The 17,287-nt window shown below is 40.0% G+C and overlaps 1 protein-coding gene across 1 annotated transcript; it reads right to left on the minus strand.

Annotated features, from left to right (window-relative positions):
- Positions 1–190: 190 nt before the first annotated feature.
- Positions 191–13,188, minus strand: LOC107815830 (uncharacterized). The gene is made up of 3 exons (XM_075250819.1): positions 13,059–13,188; positions 1,133–1,599; positions 191–490 (listed from the first exon to the last, which is right to left on the minus strand). The coding sequence occupies exons 1-3, from the start codon at positions 13,186–13,188 to the stop codon at positions 191–193; spliced, it is 897 nt and encodes a 298-aa protein (XP_075106920.1).
- Positions 13,189–17,287: the final 4,099 nt, after the last annotated feature.

Here is a 17,287-nt window from a genome sequence, read left to right on the forward strand (position 1 = left end):
ACTCCAAGCCTGCCTTGCCCGCACTCTTCCAAAATGCCATCGGGATTTCATTTGGCCCGGTCGCTTTGCCCCTGCTCATCTTACGCATAACCCCCTCAACTTCATCAACTCTAATACACCTACAATACCCAAAGTCACAACGACTCCCGGAGAGTTCCAAATTACCCAGAACAATGCTCGTGTCCCCCTCCTAGTTCAATAAACTATGGAAATAGGTCTGCCGTCTCCGACGGATAAGCCCCTCATCCAAAAAAACTCTAACTTCTTCGTCCTTGATGCACTTCACTTGGTCCAAGTCACGTGCCTTCCTTTCTCGCGCCTTGGCTAACCTGAATAACCTCTTATCCCCACCTTGGCCCTCGAGTTCCTCATACAAACAACTAAAAGCTGCAGTCTTGGCCGCTATAATTGCTAGCTTTGCCTCTTTTTCAGCCAACTTAAAATGCTCCCTATTCGCCCTCTTCTCTTCCTCGTCTACACTTTCCACTAGCTTCAGATACGTTGCTTTCTTGGTTTCCAATTTTCCTTGCACCTCTCCATTCTACCGCCGGTCTCCCTTGTGACCACCAGAGTAACCCTTTGAGACCCCTAATACCTCTCTCGCGGCTTTCCTAATGCATTGTGCAGTCATGGTCCACATAGAGCTTGCGTCCCCGCTACTCCTCCAAGCCCCCATAGTCACCAGCTTGACCCCCAACTCCTGCCCTTTAGCTTCCGTCAAGGCTCCTCACTTTATCCTATGTTGATTATACATCGCCCTTTTCCTCTTCTTCCTCGTGATCTCAAGGTCCATGACCAGGAGCCTATGAAGGGTAGAAAGGTTCTCACTCGGGATGACCTTGCAATCCGTGCAAAGACCTCTATCGTACTTCCTGCAGAGTAAATAATTAATCTGAGTCTCTTCCACTGAACTCCGGAAGGTGAACAAGTGCTCCCTCTTCTTCGGGAAACTCGATTTTGCTATCACCAAATCAAATGCTCTAGCAAAGTCCAGTAGAGACGTTCCTCCTCCATTTCTATCTCCAAAACCAAAGCCCCCATGCACATCATCATACCCCCCAGACGTCGCTCCAATGTGGCAGTTGAAATCTCCTCATATGAAAAGCTTCTCGGTATGCGGGATACCACGCACCATCTCATCCAAATCCTCCCAGAAACGCCTCTTGACTTCCTCATCCAAGCCTACTTCTGGTGCGTACGCACTGATTATGTTCAAACTAAAACCTCCAACAACTAGTTTAATAGTCATCAGCATGTCATTCACCTTCCTAACCTCCACCACTAGTTCACGGAGGTCCTTATCAACCAAGATACCTACCTCGTTCTTGCCCCCCACCCTCCCAGAATACCAAAGTTTGAAACTGCCCACATCCCGCGCCTTATCTCCCACCCACCTAGTCTCCTGTACACAAGCTATATTAATCTTCCTTTTCTCGAGAATCTTCGCTAACTCTACAGATTTTCCAGTCAAAGTTATTATGTTCCAAGAACCCACTCTCAGCCTAGTAGCTCCCTTAGACCTCTTACCCTCCGCACCCCCTCCCCCGCACTGACACCCCCGAGGATAAGACCTTACCCTACCATCGTTCACCAAAGCCACTACAAAATTTCAAAAAATATTTAGATAGAACATTTAAGGATCTTTACATAAATAGTTGGTCATATTCAAATACATAGACAGCCACTTAAACTTGGCACCAATTTCTACTTAAACACCTCAACTGAGACTTGTTCCTATTAGACACTTTAACTTAAGTCAATCTATACCTATTAAACACTTTGTGACTAACCCGTACACAAAATACATTGTGTGATATTCACACGCTCTTACATGATAGAATAAGGAATAAAAAATGTCAAGTGTCTTTACAGTTAAAAAAAGATTTTAAGCAAATGAAACAAATAAAACAGCCGTCGTAACCCCCTCCCCCCCCCTCACTATTTCCGGCAAATTTCTGAGTTATCTTGCTCTGAAACAAAATAAGTGCTAAAAATTTCAGGGCTACGGCAAATGCTTTTATGGTCGGTGTTTGATGGCCGAGAGTTGAAGAAGGTGGTGTTGGTGAGGGAACGATGGAACTAAAACAAAGCATGTCACATAGGAGTTTGACGGTGTTGGAGAAATAACGGCGATAACAATTATAACTTTATGTGAGGTGTCTAATTTCCCTAGCCATCTGAATTTTCAAAGTGATTCATTGAATTTAATGAGAAGAAGGGTTTGATAAACACAGGAAGACGACAACGTCCGAGGAATATCATAATCGGAATTGCCGTCAGCAGTTGCAGTGGTGGCGGTGGGGTTGGTGTAGCTCTCTATTCCAAAGTCCATCATATTGCACAAAGAATAAATTATTGAGAAATAAGCGCCTATAAGTTTTTATTTTTTGTAATTATATGAGGTCCTCAAAGATCTGTAGAGAGAGTTAAACAGAAAGAGAGGAATTTGTATTTTGTAGTGAAAAATTTAGGGAGACAGAGACATAAGGTTGAGAAAAAAGAGACCACGGCACCTGTGTGTTGGAATAAGATTGAAGGGGACAAAAAAGGTTCATGGTTTTTTATGGAGAAATTGGGGAAGGTTGAGAGATCGGTGGAGGAGAGAGAAGAAAAAGAGAGGAAAAAACACTAAAAGCAAAAATTCTGGTTGTTCATGCTCGAATATGAAGTGTGGTACACGCATTGTGCCACGTAAGCTGAATGTTTCTAATAGGTTAGTTTGAAGATAGATTAAGTACCTAATAGGAACAAGTCTCAGTTTTAAGTGTTTAAGTGGAAATTGGTGCCAAGTTTAGGTGGTTGTCTATGTATTTGGCCTTACTTTTTTTAGCCATATACATAGATTATACATTAATTATACGCAACTATACATATATAATATATAAATTATGTATATATTATACTTCCACCGTCTATGTTTAGTTTAAGTGGTTAGATGGGCGGCTATTTGGGTTAATTGTTCAAAATTTAACTATTAAGTTCTTAGATTGTCTTCAAGGAAAAACTATTGGATACCTTTTTAATGAAAATTTGGACACGAATTTTTACCAATTCAAGCGTTACATCGCTAGTAAGAGAATGAAATCAATGAAACAAGCTACAATTACAACGTTCTTCCGTCAATCTTGAAAGAATTTATTTTTCTAAGTAGCTTTAAAATATCTGCTTTAGAGGTTAAATCTTTATACTTTTAGTATGAATTTATTAATAATGTATTAGCTTTCGTCAATATTTAACTAGTGAAATATGCATATCTTTTGAGATTTAAAATTTTTATAATTTTTTTGTCTTTTATATGTAACATTAAAAAGGGAAAAATAATCGATTTTTTGATAATTTTTATCTATGACAACCAAAAAAATATTTAAACATCAAATGTTGTTATAGGTGTATAACAGACATTCATTATAAAAGCCAAAAAATATCGGAACAAACGAAATTGTTATAGAGAGGGAGTCGTATTTAATCTAATGTTAGATTTTTCACAAACTCTACACAACTAACATGATTTTGTACTTGTTCAATTATTCACGAAACTCTACTAGATTGGCATGAGATTGTTTTTATATTCAATTAGCATGTTTGTTAAATTGTTCGTCAAAATTTACCTGATTGGCATTATTTTTTTATGATGTTCAAACAAAAATGTTCTTCGACATTGTAATTATAATTTCGATCAAGCCACCCCAAATCTGCTCCAAATGATCTCAATTTGAAACAAGACCTTCAAATACCAACACAAACGATCCTTAATCACAAATTTAATTAAATAACACTAGATCAAACAGACCTGCTTTGTATTCTTTAACGCTTTCTAAGCACCAAAATGGAGTATTTTAAAGTAAACCACTAAATCATTATTTGATTTAAAATTTAGGCACAAATTATCAATATTCAAATGATTTTAATAATAATCGATCATTATCTTTCAGTTTTCACCCCAAACAAGAATTTCAAACTTCCAATGTTGAAGAACTAAAATATTTTTTTTTATGAAGAACGAATCATATTTTTGACTCTAAGTAAAAAACAAAGACGATATTTAAAGACTAGTCTCTTAGAGGGAAAACCTTTGTAATCTATTGAATAATCAAAACCTAGATGAGAGCCCTTGGGAACTGCCCACCCTCGTCACTAACATGAAGTACAATGTTTTTAGAGAAAAGGATTTGAATTTGCCCTTGAATTATGTGAAGTAATTTAACTCTCTCATTCGTTAATGGTTGGCGTCAAATACATCAATGTCATTACTAAATATACCTCTATTCACATATAAAGCATTAGTTAGTCTAATTTTTCTTTACGAAGGGTGGCAAGTGGGCCGGTCCCGGGCTTAAACGGGCTAAGTAGGCCGGTTCAAACGGTTCCGGGCTAAGTGGTTTTTTCCTGGCTAAATGGGCTAAGTGGGCCCAATGGATTTTTTTAAAAAAAAATTAAATAGAAATTAGAGACAAAAGGATGTTAAAAATAATATCTAAGGCAATGCCTTGTAAATTTTATTATAGAATTGTGACCTAAATTTTTAAATATTTTTTTAATTCAAATTTAAAGTCTAAAGACAAAAATATTGTAAAGAAATATTCAAAGCAATGCCTTGTAATTTTATTATAGCATTAAAAAACATATCAATATCTTTCTTAGTCTTCATCCCCCCTATGGAATGAGCACAACAAGGTGTTGATACCACCATTGAGAAGAAAAAGAAACTAATCAAATGAGCAAACAAATTTGTAAGTTCTGCAATATAAACTAAACAGTTAGAGATAGTAGGATAATATTGCCCAAAAAATTCATTTGTAGCAATATGAAATTTTTCTAAAAAATCTACAAGTATTTTAACATTAGTCCAATCCCCATTTGTAAGGTGCTCGTCATCATCACTTACATGTGCATTAAATGTTGAGTTTATGGGGTTTTCATATTCATATGCAACAACCAAACTTTCATACATGTAATTCCATCTAGTTGGACAAGGTTTAGGAACCTTTCTTTCTCTTAGGCCAAATTCATCGCATCTTTTAAAATATTCTCTAAGTCTACTGCTACGGTTTGAATAAAAAAGCCAGTTAAGAGCCATTTTAACCTTTTCAATTTCAATATTTAAAATTCGCATACCATCACCCACAATTAAATGGTAAATATGACAAATACATCTAACATGAAAAATGTCACTAAATGCAGGATTTAGCGTAATGGTAAGCAAAGCTATAGCATTTGTGTTACTAGTAGCATTATCTATTGAAATTGACATTATTTTATCACTAATGCAAAAATATCTATAAATATTTATAACGGTGCTAGCAATAAACTGCCATGTGTGACGTGAATTAATTATTCTATAAGAAATAATGCGCTTTTGCATTATCCAATCCTCATCAATCCAATGATTGGTAACAGTAAGGTAATCACAGTCGTTACCACTTCTACCAATATCAGTTGTAATAGCAAAACGACCATTTATATGAGTAAATAAATAGCGCAAATATTGTTCATATTCATATTTATATTTATAAATATCGCTCTTTACGGTACTGCGAGGAAAACCTTTATAAGTAGGATTAAAGATTTTTTTTAATATAATGCACAAAGTTAGGGTTAGAAGGAAAACTATAGGGTAAGCACATAACAGTTACCATTTTTGTCAATTCTTCCTAATATTTTTTTGGATCATAATATAAAATACTACCGGTAACAGTGTTAATTCCCGGTTAAAATTGATTTGAACCGGTACTAGGGTCAACCTGACTAGGAGTAGGTAAAATTTTCTCCTCGGCCAAAGCTTTCAGACGAAGATATCTCACTCTATCTTGAGGGTGTTTCAATATGTGTCTAGCCAAAGTTCCCATCCCCCCTCCCCCGCGATCCAAAATATTTTATATTTAAAAACTAACTTCGTGCCACAAGTTTTACACTTAGCCTTATTTTCTAAAATTAATTGAGTAAAAAATGGTCAAACGGGAGATGTTTTCGCCCGTTTTCTAGGTTGTCTAGAAAAAGTAGGGGTAGTAATAGGAGTATCAGATAGGGAATCATTTGGATTAGCAGGGTTATCACTAGTTAGGTTAACATAGGGAGCAGGACTAGTTGGTGCATCATCATCCGGTTGAGTTTCATCAAAATCTATTTCTTCGTCATCATTTTCATCAATAGTTGGATTAGAATAAAGAGCATTCATTAATTCATGGTCTAATTGTTCACCAGCTCTAATATTATGAAAACATTGACTTTCAGTAAATTGTAATAAACTATTATCGCTATCAAGAATAGCAGGTGTAGGACGGATATGGGGTTTTGTTCGGGGAGCCCGGGGCAGTGGAGGAGGAACAGATCGAGCACTAGATTCGTCAGTCTTGGATTTTTCCTTATTTTTACTAAAAAAAAATTTTAAGGAAGTCATCTTAATTAATAAAGTAATAGAAAATAAATAAAACAAACAAAATTATAATATTAAAACTTAAGAGTTGGAGCGAGTTTACCGAATTGACGAACAACTTGTTGAAAATTGATTATCGTTGAAGACTTCATTTCACCAACTTCATAATTTTTTCACAAATTGTAACAATAAAGTAAGCATTACTAGCAATTATTGAAGAAAATTAGAGAGAGATTGTGATAGATTGATGATTTTGTAAGAAAAAATGAAATAATGAGGGGGTATTTATAGTTGAAAATAGGGAAAAAGCGTAATTATAAAAAGTTTGGGGTTAAAACAAAGTTGGGGGGAGGGGATTAAGGATTAAATGACTATTTTATAAATAGCCAACGACTATTTTTGACAGCCCAACGGCTATATTTTAAAAATAATTTTTTTAAAAAAAAAAAAACAAATAGCCGTTCGGACCGCTAAGGGACCGGTCCGGTCTCGATCCCTAGCGGGCTAAATGGTCCCGGTCCTGACGGGCTCAAAGCATAGGATCGACCCACGAGACCGGCCCAGGTCCACTAAAATCGGTCCTGGCCCGTTTGACCCATTTAAACCGTTTGGCTCGCGGTCCCGAGCCTGGACCGGCCCACTTGCCAGCCTTAATTGGTATAATGATATCTATACCAAGTTGTAAGTCAAGAATAAATTCATCAAATAGTTTATTAAAGGCAACAAGTAAAAGTATTTGGTAAACATTTTTTTAAAAACTAAAGTACACCGGGATAACAAACAGCGCCGACAGGTTTAACTTTAACCTTCAAAAATTTCAACTCATCTAATCCTGTTTTGCGAAGCATTTTTTATAATATCAGCCCACTCGCTTATTTGTTATTTTATTATTTGTTATTAACTTTCCAATCGGCTTAATCGATATATTGCAACTTTAATTCAAAGGCAATCATAGATAGAATTGAAACTATAAATAAGTCATGAACGGTAATTAATAAAAAGATCGAACATGAAATTGTGATATTGCTAGGGGGAAGTAAATATACATATGTATAGCTTCACATGATTTATGTCCTAACAGAATTTATTATTTGTGACATATAAATCGACGATTGTGCTTATTGTTGGTCACGCATTGAAGAAGCCTTTGAGACCATCCCATGCCTAAACTATAACATTCTTTTATCGAGATTGCTTACTTTTCAAGCGATTTTTGGACATTTCCATATGTGCTATTTCCTTCGTTCCACTTTATTTGATACTATTTATTTATTATTTCTTTTAACAAAGAATAACACATTTTAATATTTTCTTATTGAGAAACTTTATTGTCACGATCTGAAATTTCAACCTTCGGAACCGTTATGGCGCATAACATTTCACTTGCTAGGCAAGCCAACGTTAGAATAATTTAAACCATTTTTAACAATTCATTTTTAATTAAGTAATAAAGAAACCAACAACCGAAATAATATCTAAATTTAAATGTGCAAACCAAAAATAATACGATATCTAAATACCATTACAGAACTGAAGTCACAAGTGCACGAGCTTCTAGAATAATACAAATAAGGGTTTGAATAAAAATAAAGTTGTCTGAAAGAAAGCACACAGCTAGGATAAAGTAGAAGGAGACTTCAGAGCTGCGAACGTTGTGCAACTATACCTCAAGTCTCCTCTAATAGCTGAATCCGAGCAAATCTGCAGTACGCCGTTGGGACCAACTCCAGTATCTGCACAAGAAGTGCAGAGTATAGTATGAGTACAACCGACCCCATATACTCTGTAAGTGTCGAGCCTAACCTCGAAGAAGTAGTGACGAGGCTAAGGCAGGTTGCTTACATTAACATGTACGCAATAATAATGATAATAGCAGGAATAGAAGTAAGACTGGTAAATCATATCAATAATTGAAGTCAATCCAGCAGTCATAAACCTTCAATTAATTTTTGTTGCAGCGTGCAACCCGCTCCAATAATATAAACTTAGAATAATTCTGTTGCGGCGTGCAATCCGATCCAACAATATAAACTTTTAATAAATCCGTTGCGGCGTGTAATCCGCTCCAACAATATAAACTTAAAATAAATCTGTTGCGGCGTGCAACCCGCTCCATCAATATAATTAAATAACTCTTAAATGTAAAAAAAAAAAACTCTAATAAATACCACATTTAATAAGAAATTATTAGGCAACAAAGCATACAATAATTATGATTTATTTAGGAAATAAGTAATGACAAGTAGCAATTAATTGTGAAAATCAGGGAGAAAATAGGTAATTTAATATTTAATATACTAAATGTCAAGCAGCAATTAAGACACATAATTCAAATAAGCATGTAGCAATTATAGCATGAATCCAAGACATAATACTGGACAAGGAATATTAGAAAAATAATTAATATAATAATTAATTCATGATTTAAAATAATTTATGATTTTCAGATAAATATGCAAACAATCAATTTGACGACGTATAGGCACTTGTCACCTCGCCTATACGTTATTACTGTTACGTGGCGCCTTCCTGAAATTCCTTGGAAGGACGACGTAAGGCTAAGCAACCGACGCCAGTGCGATTGTTGTCCGCCAACTGAGGTCCCCTCCGTACGCTAGACTAGATTATCAGTGCCATACGGAAAAATCAATGTCGTGATCAATTAAAAGAGATAGCAGAAAAGAGAATTGAGAATGAAAGAAAACTTTATTGCATTGAATAAAAGTTATTACAGAGAAATAACATGGTGTCGGGGGGGAGAGACACCAGTACAGAGAATTGTTTGCTTGCTTGAAAGTTTAATTTCTTGGTCCCCCTTAATAATGCTTAAAAAAAATAAACCAAAGTTACATGACTAGACCTATGAAAGTTGAAAAATCACACTTAAAGAAAATGCAGTAAAACTACTCTATATTTACAATGAAAAGGACTTAGTCTTCTACAAAACAGAAATAAGTCTGTTGGCAGCAACTTTGTCTTTAGCATCAAGGTCTGCGCGTGAGGCATTGTCTGCGCGCGCGGCGTTGTTGGCATCTGCCTGTGGCTGGGCGCTGGCGACGGCTATCGGTGGGGCGACAGAGGCACATGCGCGCTTGTCACTTGGAGCTGCCGAGACCACGGGGCCGACCGTGGCGACGGGCTTTGGGAAGCTTGCCAGGACGCCACGGGGCGCATCCAAGGGGTCATGGGGCATGGTTGGAAAGCCGCCCATGACATTCTCCCCCACCTGAGTTGGCGATGTCCTCGGCGCCTTCCTTGCAAGGTAATCATCAATTAGGCTCTTGTAGGCTTTGAGGTTTGTTCCCCTCTCCCAAGTATTCTCCTCTGCATCACATCCCTACCATTTCACCAAGAACTCCTGATGATCTTTTCTTGAGGTGTGAATCACTCGATCATCAAGAATAGCTTCAGAACGCCTTTTCCCGGTTGAATTGGGACCTCGAATACTTGGTATTATGAGTTGGTTTCGTGAAGGATCCTACATATCTTCCCAAAAAGGTTTCAGGAGACTGACATGGAAAACATGATGGATTTTCCACCAAGCTGGGGTATTCACCCGGTATGCAACTTTCCCAATGCGCCTTTCAATGGACAAGGGTCCAATATATTTTTGCAATAGGCGAGGGTCATGGACCCCTGCAAACAAGTATCGCTTTGGGATTTTGACCATCACTTTGTCTCCCACTTGGTATTCAACAAAGCGGCGATTCTGATCAGCATGCCTCTTCATCCGCTTTTGGGCTTTGACAAGATAGCTCCGCACTATCTCCAAATTTTGCTTCCATTCTTTTGAGAAGCTAGCAGCCCGAAGAGATTTTGACATGTTTGGTGCATTCACTGTGTGTGGGAGTAGCGGTTGCTGTCCGGTAATAATTTCAAAAGCGTTTTTGTTGGTACTTGAGCTCTTTTGTGAATTGAAAGACAGTTGAGCAGTATCTAGAAGCTTCAGCCAGTTCTTCTGCGATTCGGTCACAAAGTGCCGGAGATATTCCTCTAGCATGCCATTGAATCGCTCCGTCTAGCCATCAGATTGCAGATGAAAACTTGAGCTATGAATTAATTTTGACTCGAGACACTTAAAGAGTTGGGTCCAAAAATTGCTAGTGAAGCGTGAGTTGCGATCACTAAAAATATCTTTAGGTAGGCCCCAATATTTTACGACATGAGAGAAGAATAGTCGAGCTGTATCTTCTACTGATATATATTGTGGGGCTGCTATAAAGGTCGCATACTTGGAAAACCGATCCACCACAACCAAGATAGTTGTGAGATCTCCGACCATGGGCAATCCGGTGCTGAAGTCCAGGGAAACGTTTTCCCAAGGTCTTTTTGGGACAGCTAGTGGTTCCAAGAGCCCTACCTGCATCAAGCGGTCTGACTTATCCTTCTGGCTTACTAGACAAGTCTTCACATACTGAGCGATGTCATCAACCATTTGAGGCCAATAATATGCACGGCGAAGCAATGCCATGGTGCGTTCCTCACCGGGATGACCGGCCCACAAAGTATCGTGGCATTCCGCCAGAAGAGCCTTTCGCAGATCTCCTCCTTTAGGAACATAAAGTCGGTTCCCTTTCACTTTCAGGAAACCATCTTCGGTGTAGAACTGGCGAGTCTTGCCCTATCCTACCAAATCAACCAAATACTATGTAGCAGGATCCTTGATGAGTAGATCCTGTATCTGGTCTTTTATGGTGGTGGTTACTTCGCTTCCCCTTAGGGCGGCGAGTACACACACCGATGCTAGATCAGCTCTCCGACTTAGTGCATCAGCAACATGATTGGTCTTCCCACTTCGGTACTCCAGGTTGAAGTCAAATTCCGCTAGGAGTTCCTGCCACCTAGCCTGTCGACCATTCAGCTTTGGCTGGGTCATGAAATGGCTAACGGTTGTGTTATCTGTCTTGACCACGAATGGGGCTCCTAGTAGATAATGCCTCTAAAGGCGTAAGCAATGAACGACATCCAACAATTCTTTCTCATGGGTGGCATAGCGCCGCTCTGCATCCTTCGGTTTCCGGCTCTCGTACGCTATGGGATGCCCTTCTTGTAGCAATACTCCACCAAGTGCATAGTCGGAGGCATCCATTTGCACTTCGAATGGCTTGGCCAAGTCAGGGAGGGCCAAGACTGGACTACTAGACAGCCATTTTCAATGCGTCGAAGGCCTCTGCCCGCTTGGGGCCCCAATCCTACGGTGTGACGTTCTTGAGAAGTTCTGTCAGCGGCACTGCAATGAGGGAGTAACTTTTCACAAAACGCCGATAGAAGTTGCATAGGCCAAGGAACGACCTCAAGGCGTGGATATCCTTAGGAGGTGGCCATTCTATGATGGCCTAAATCTTCTGCCGGTCCATCTTGATCCACCCTTCCTCGATGACATGTCCGAGGAAGTCAATTTGTTTCTGAGTAAAAGAGCACTTGGATAGCTTCGCATATAATTCGTGCTCCCGCAATCGGGCTAGGACCTTCCGCAAATGCTCCAGGTGTTCTTACAGTGTCTGGCTATATACCACAATGTCATCCAAATAAACCATGAGGAATTCATCAATGTATTCTCGAAAGACTTGGTTCATCAAGGTGCAAAATGTGGTCGGCGCGTTAGTCAAGCCAAAGGGCATAACCGGGAAGTGGTACGACCCATATCTTGTCACACAGGTCGTCTTGTGCTCATCACCCTCTGCAATCCAAACTTGCCAATAACCTATCCTCAGGTCTATTTTGGTGAATACCGTCACACCACCCAGTCTATCAAAAAAGTCTTCCATTAGCGGAATAGGGTACTTGTTTTTCACGGTGATTTTGTTTAGAGCCCGGTAATCCATGCAGAGTCGTAAACTACCATCATGTTTCTTTTGGAATAGCACAGGGGACCCATATGGGGACTTGGAGGGCACGATGATCCCTGTGTCTAACATTTCCGTCAATTGTCTCCGAAACTCGGTGAGTTCGGGTTGTGACATTCTGTACGGTGCCCGGGCAGGTGGCTTCGCACCCGGCACCAACTCAATCTCATGGTCCACAGTTCGCCTAGGCGGAAGATGCTTTGGCATGTCTTGTGGCATGATGTCTTCAAATTTCAGAAGCAACTCCTTCACGGGTACAGGAATGGGACCCGAGGAGCGTTCTATATCTTCCATGCAGAGGGTATCCAGGAACGTGGGTTCATGTCTTTTTACCCCCTTCTTCAACTGTAAGGCCGAGATGTTCTCGGTGGCCATCTTCATGGGAATGCATGGAATAATGCAGGGCTTAGCTCCATTTTCTCCCATCATCAGTAGCAAGTCTGCATACGGTGCGAGCATGGTATTGGTCTGTCTCAGGAATTCCAACCCCACTATCAACTCAAAGTCATCTATGATCACCATGCGTAGGTTGAACTTTCCTTCATAAGGGACAAGTTTCACCGGTACTTCTTTGGCTATTCCACCCACTGGCTGAGGTGGTTAGTTGATAGCCTTGACACGACCTTTTCCCTTTTGTACAACTAGGCCAAGGCGCTCCACCTGAGTTGAGGCTAAGTAGTTGTGGGTAGCACCCGTGTCTATCATTTCCCGAATGGGCTTGCCATTTACCTTCATGTCAATGAACATTAAGGTCCTCTCTTGATGAGGAGGAGTCCTATCGTTCGCCTTCTTTTTCCCTTTCTTGGCGATTGGACAGGGGTCCTTCTTCTTACGGATACCAGTACTGGTTCCCGCTAGGGGCTCAGAAATAGAGCCAACAATGGCATTGAATGCACCAACTGGTTCGGTCTGGTCTGCATCATCGTCATCGTCATCTGTCCCATCCTTAAAAGCTTGATGGGCGTTCATATGTGTATGTGGGCATTCATTATTCCAATGTGGTCCGCCGCAATGACGGTATCCTGAGGGGGATTTCCTCCCCCGATCATTGTTGTTAGATGCAGCGCTAGTACTGCCTGAGGAGGGAGCCTTATATTTGGTTGCACTCTGGTCTCCTCCACTTCTGCTAGGGCCACCAGTGTTCGGCTGGCCTCCTTTGTATCCTCCTCGGACATGCTGTTGAGGCCTGTCCTTCCGGGCTTCCACTTGATAATCCCCAAGGCACTCTGCTGCTTGGATTGCCTTAGGTAACGTGTCTACCCTTTGTCTTTGCAACTCCATGCGGGCATAAGGTTTCAACCCTTCCAGGAAGGTGAAGAGTTTGTCTTTGTCCCCCATGTCGCGGATGTTCAGCATGAGCGCAGAGAATTCCCGCACGTAATCCCGCACTGATTTGGTCTGGCGGAGCTCCCGTAGCTTTCTCCTAGCATTGTACTCAACATTTTCGGGGAAGAACTGCAGGCGTATGGCTGCCTTCAGTTCTGCCCATGTCTCGAGGGCATCTTCACCAGCTTTGATGGCTTCGTATTTCACCCGCCACCAGAGTTTGGCATCACCCTGAAGATACATGGCAGCAGTTGCTACCTTCTTAGCTTCTTCTAGGCCTCCCACGGCATCGAAGTATTGTTCGATGTCGAAAATGAAGTTTTCCACTTCTTTTGCATTCCGAGCTCCACTGTATAGCTTTGGCTCAGGAATTTTCACTTTTTGGGCCACAGGGGCGAGGTTTACAATACCCCCGATTTGGTTTCCACCTCCTCGAAGCAAGCCTTGTAAAGCAGCATTGACAACGTTGATCTGGCCTCTCAAGTTGTCTATAGTTTGTTGCATGGTAGTCATCTTGTTTGCCTCTTGTGTCCCGTTGGCTAAATCCTCGGCGCGCTCCTGTTGGAGGACCTCAAATTTACCAAATATTTTGGCTACCTCTATGGCTGTCGTTTGCCGGTCTCCTTCAGAGTCGCGACAGATGTTTTCTATGTCAACTTCGGCCTGGATCAGTCTGCAGTCCAGGTCATCCAACCTTTGCACTAGGCTGGTCTTTAGGTCAGGCACCATTTCCACGATGGGTCGTAATGCGTCAACCGTTCCTTCAAGGGTCGCGATGCGATCCCCATAATTCACCATGCTCAGAAATGGTGGTAATGGCAATGTAATCCCTAGTCTGATGTCGAGCCTAGGCTCTGATACCAACTGTTACGCGGTGCCTTCCTGAAGTTCCTTGGAAGGGCGATATAAGGCTAAGCACCCGATGTTAGTGCGATTGATGTCCGCCAACTGAGGTCCCCTCTGTACGCTAGACTAGATTGTCAGTGCCGTACGGGAAAACCAATGTCGTGATCAATTGAAAGAGAGAGCAGAAAAGAGAATTGAGAATGAAAGAAAGCTTGATTGCATTGAATGAAATCTATTACAGAAAAACAACACGGTGTCGGGGGGAGAGACACCAGTACAGAGAATTGTTTGCTTGCTTGAAAGTTTGATTGCTTGATCCCCCTTAATAATGCTTAAAAAAAATAAACCAAAGTTACATGACTAGATCTATGAAAGCTGGAAAATCACACTTAAAGAAAATGTAGTAAAACTACTCTATATTTACAATGAAAAGGACTTAGTCTTCTACAAAGCAGAAACAAGTCTGTTGGCAGCAACTTTGTCTTTAGCATCAGGGTCTGTGCGCGCGGCGCTGTTGGCATCTGCTTGTGGCTGGGCGCTGGCGATGGCTATCGATGGGGCGACAGAGGCACATGCGCGCTTGTCACTTGGAGCTGCCGAGACCATGGGGCCGACCGTGGCGACAGGCGTTGGGAAGCTTGCCAGGACGCCATGGGGCGCGTCCAAGGGGTCATGGGGCATGGTTGGAAAGCCGTAAATCATATCAATAATTGAGGTCAATCCATAAGTCATAAACCTTCAATTAATTTTTGTTGCAGCGTGCAACCCGCTCCAACAATATAAACTTAGAATAATTCTGTTGCGGCGTGCAACCCGATCCAACAATATAATCTTTCAATTTAATTCCGTTGCGACGTGCAACCCGCTCCAACAATATAAACTTTCAATAAATCCGTTGCGGCGTGCAATCGGCTCCAACAATATAAACTTAAAATAAATTCGTTGCGGTGTGCAACCCGCTCCATCAATATAATTAAACAACTCTTAAATGTAAAAAAACTCTAATAAATACCACATTTAATAAGGAATTATTAGGCAACAAAGCATACAATAATTATGATTTATTTAGGAAATAAGTAATGGCAAGTAGCAATTAATTATGGAAATCAGGGAAAAAATAGGTAATTTAATATTTAATATGCTAAATGTCAAGTAGCAATTAAGACACATAATTCAAATAAGCATGTAGCAATTATAGCATGAATCCAAGACATAAAACTGGACAAGGAATATTAGAGAAATAATTAATATAATAATTAATTCATAATTTAAAATAATTTATGATTTTCAGATAAATATGTAAACAATCAATTTGACGACGTATAGGCACTCGTCACCTCGCCTATACGTCATTACACATGTAATTCACTTAACAAATATTTCAAGGGTTTTATTCCCTCAAGTCAAGGTTAACCACGACACTTATCTTGTTTTGCAATTTCAAATGATCACTCGACCATGGCTTTTCCTTTCGAATTATTCTCCAAACCAATCAAACCTAGCAAATTATTTACCAACAATTCAATTTGAACTTTAGAAATTATTCACAATTCAAAAGAGACTTAATTTAAGTCATTTTGGAAAAATCAACCATAAGTCGATGTGGGTCCCACTTTTCAGAACCCGACTAAGAATCACAGAATCCTCACACCCGTTCTGATACGAGTTCAACCATACTAAAATTATCGAATTCCGACATCGAATTGTCTTTTAAATCCTAAATTTTCGTTTTTGGAAAGTTTCACAAAAATTCCAATTCCTTCCATCTAAATCCGAAATAAACGATGAATATAGACATGGATTTATGAAATATAATCACTTTCGGGTATAAAACACTTTCTCAAGTCGAAGTCGTAAAAACCCCCTTTGAAATCGCCCAAATCCGAGACTCAAAACTCAAAAATAAGTCAAAATGGCTAACACCCGATTTTATATATTTTGTTCAGCATTTTCGCATTTGCGGACAAATATTCGCATTTGCGAGAAAATCTCGCATATGCAAAAAGAGCTTACCAAATGGGTGTCCGCATCTGCGAAAAATGGGGTGCATTTGCGGCTGCGCAGAAGCGCATGAAGGAGTCTTAGAAGAGATGGCCGCATCTGTGGTCATTTGCTCGCAGAAGCGAGAAGGCTGCCCAGGCTCCCAAATTCGCAGAAGCGGGGCCGCACATGCGCTCCAAAACTCACAAGTGCGAAACACCAGAACCAGACCTACAAAGTTTTACCAAAATGGTCTGAAACACGTCCAAAACTCACTCGAGCCACTCGGGACCTCGTCCAATTATACCAACCAGTCTCGTAATATAACGCGGACTTACTCGGGGTCTCAAATCACGTCAAATAATATCAAAATTATAATTCACACCTCGATTCGGACTTATGAGTTTCAAACTTTTCACTTTACAAAACTCGTGTTGAAACGTATTAAATGAATCCGGAATGATTTCAAATTTGGCGCACAAATCATAAACGATATAACAGAGCTATTCTAACTCTTGGAATCTCAATCCGAGTCCGATATCGATAAATTCAAATTCACGGTCAAACTTTGGAATCTTTAAACTTTCAAACTTCTAATCTTTGATAAATGGTGATAACTCAAGCCAGGGACCTCCAAATTAAATTTCGGGCATACGCCCAAGTCCCAAATCATGATACGAACCTACAGAAACTGTCAAAATACTGATCCAGGTCCGTTTGCTCAAAATATTGACCGAAATCAACTTATTGAGTTTTAAAGCACTATTTCATATTTTAATCAATTTTTCACATAAAAAGTTTCCGAAAAAATTCACGGACTATGCACGCAAGTCGAGGAATGCTGAAAGGTGCTATTCAAGGTCTTAGAACACATAAATGAACATTAAATTTAAAGATGACATATTGGGTCATCATA

Source organism: Nicotiana tabacum, chromosome 4, assembly GCF_000715075.1.
Source record: "Nicotiana tabacum cultivar K326 chromosome 4, ASM71507v2, whole genome shotgun sequence".
NCBI classification, from domain to species: domain Eukaryota; kingdom Viridiplantae; phylum Streptophyta; class Magnoliopsida; order Solanales; family Solanaceae; genus Nicotiana; species Nicotiana tabacum.

Excerpts from the sequence above, each read along its gene's own strand:
- LOC107815830 (XM_075250819.1), bottom strand. The coding sequence starts at position 13,188 with ATGAACGCCCATCAAGCTTTTAAGGATGGGACAGATGACGATGACGAT. Across the intron at positions 1,600-13,058 it reads CCTAGCGGGAACCAGTACTG|TGGCTTTGGTGAACGATGGT; the intron begins GTATCCGTAAGA and ends GAAATTTTGTAG. Across the intron at positions 491-1,132 it reads GGGAGGATTTGGATGAGATG|CTAGTGGAAAGTGTAGACGA; the intron begins GTGCGTGGTATC and ends ACGTATCTGAAG.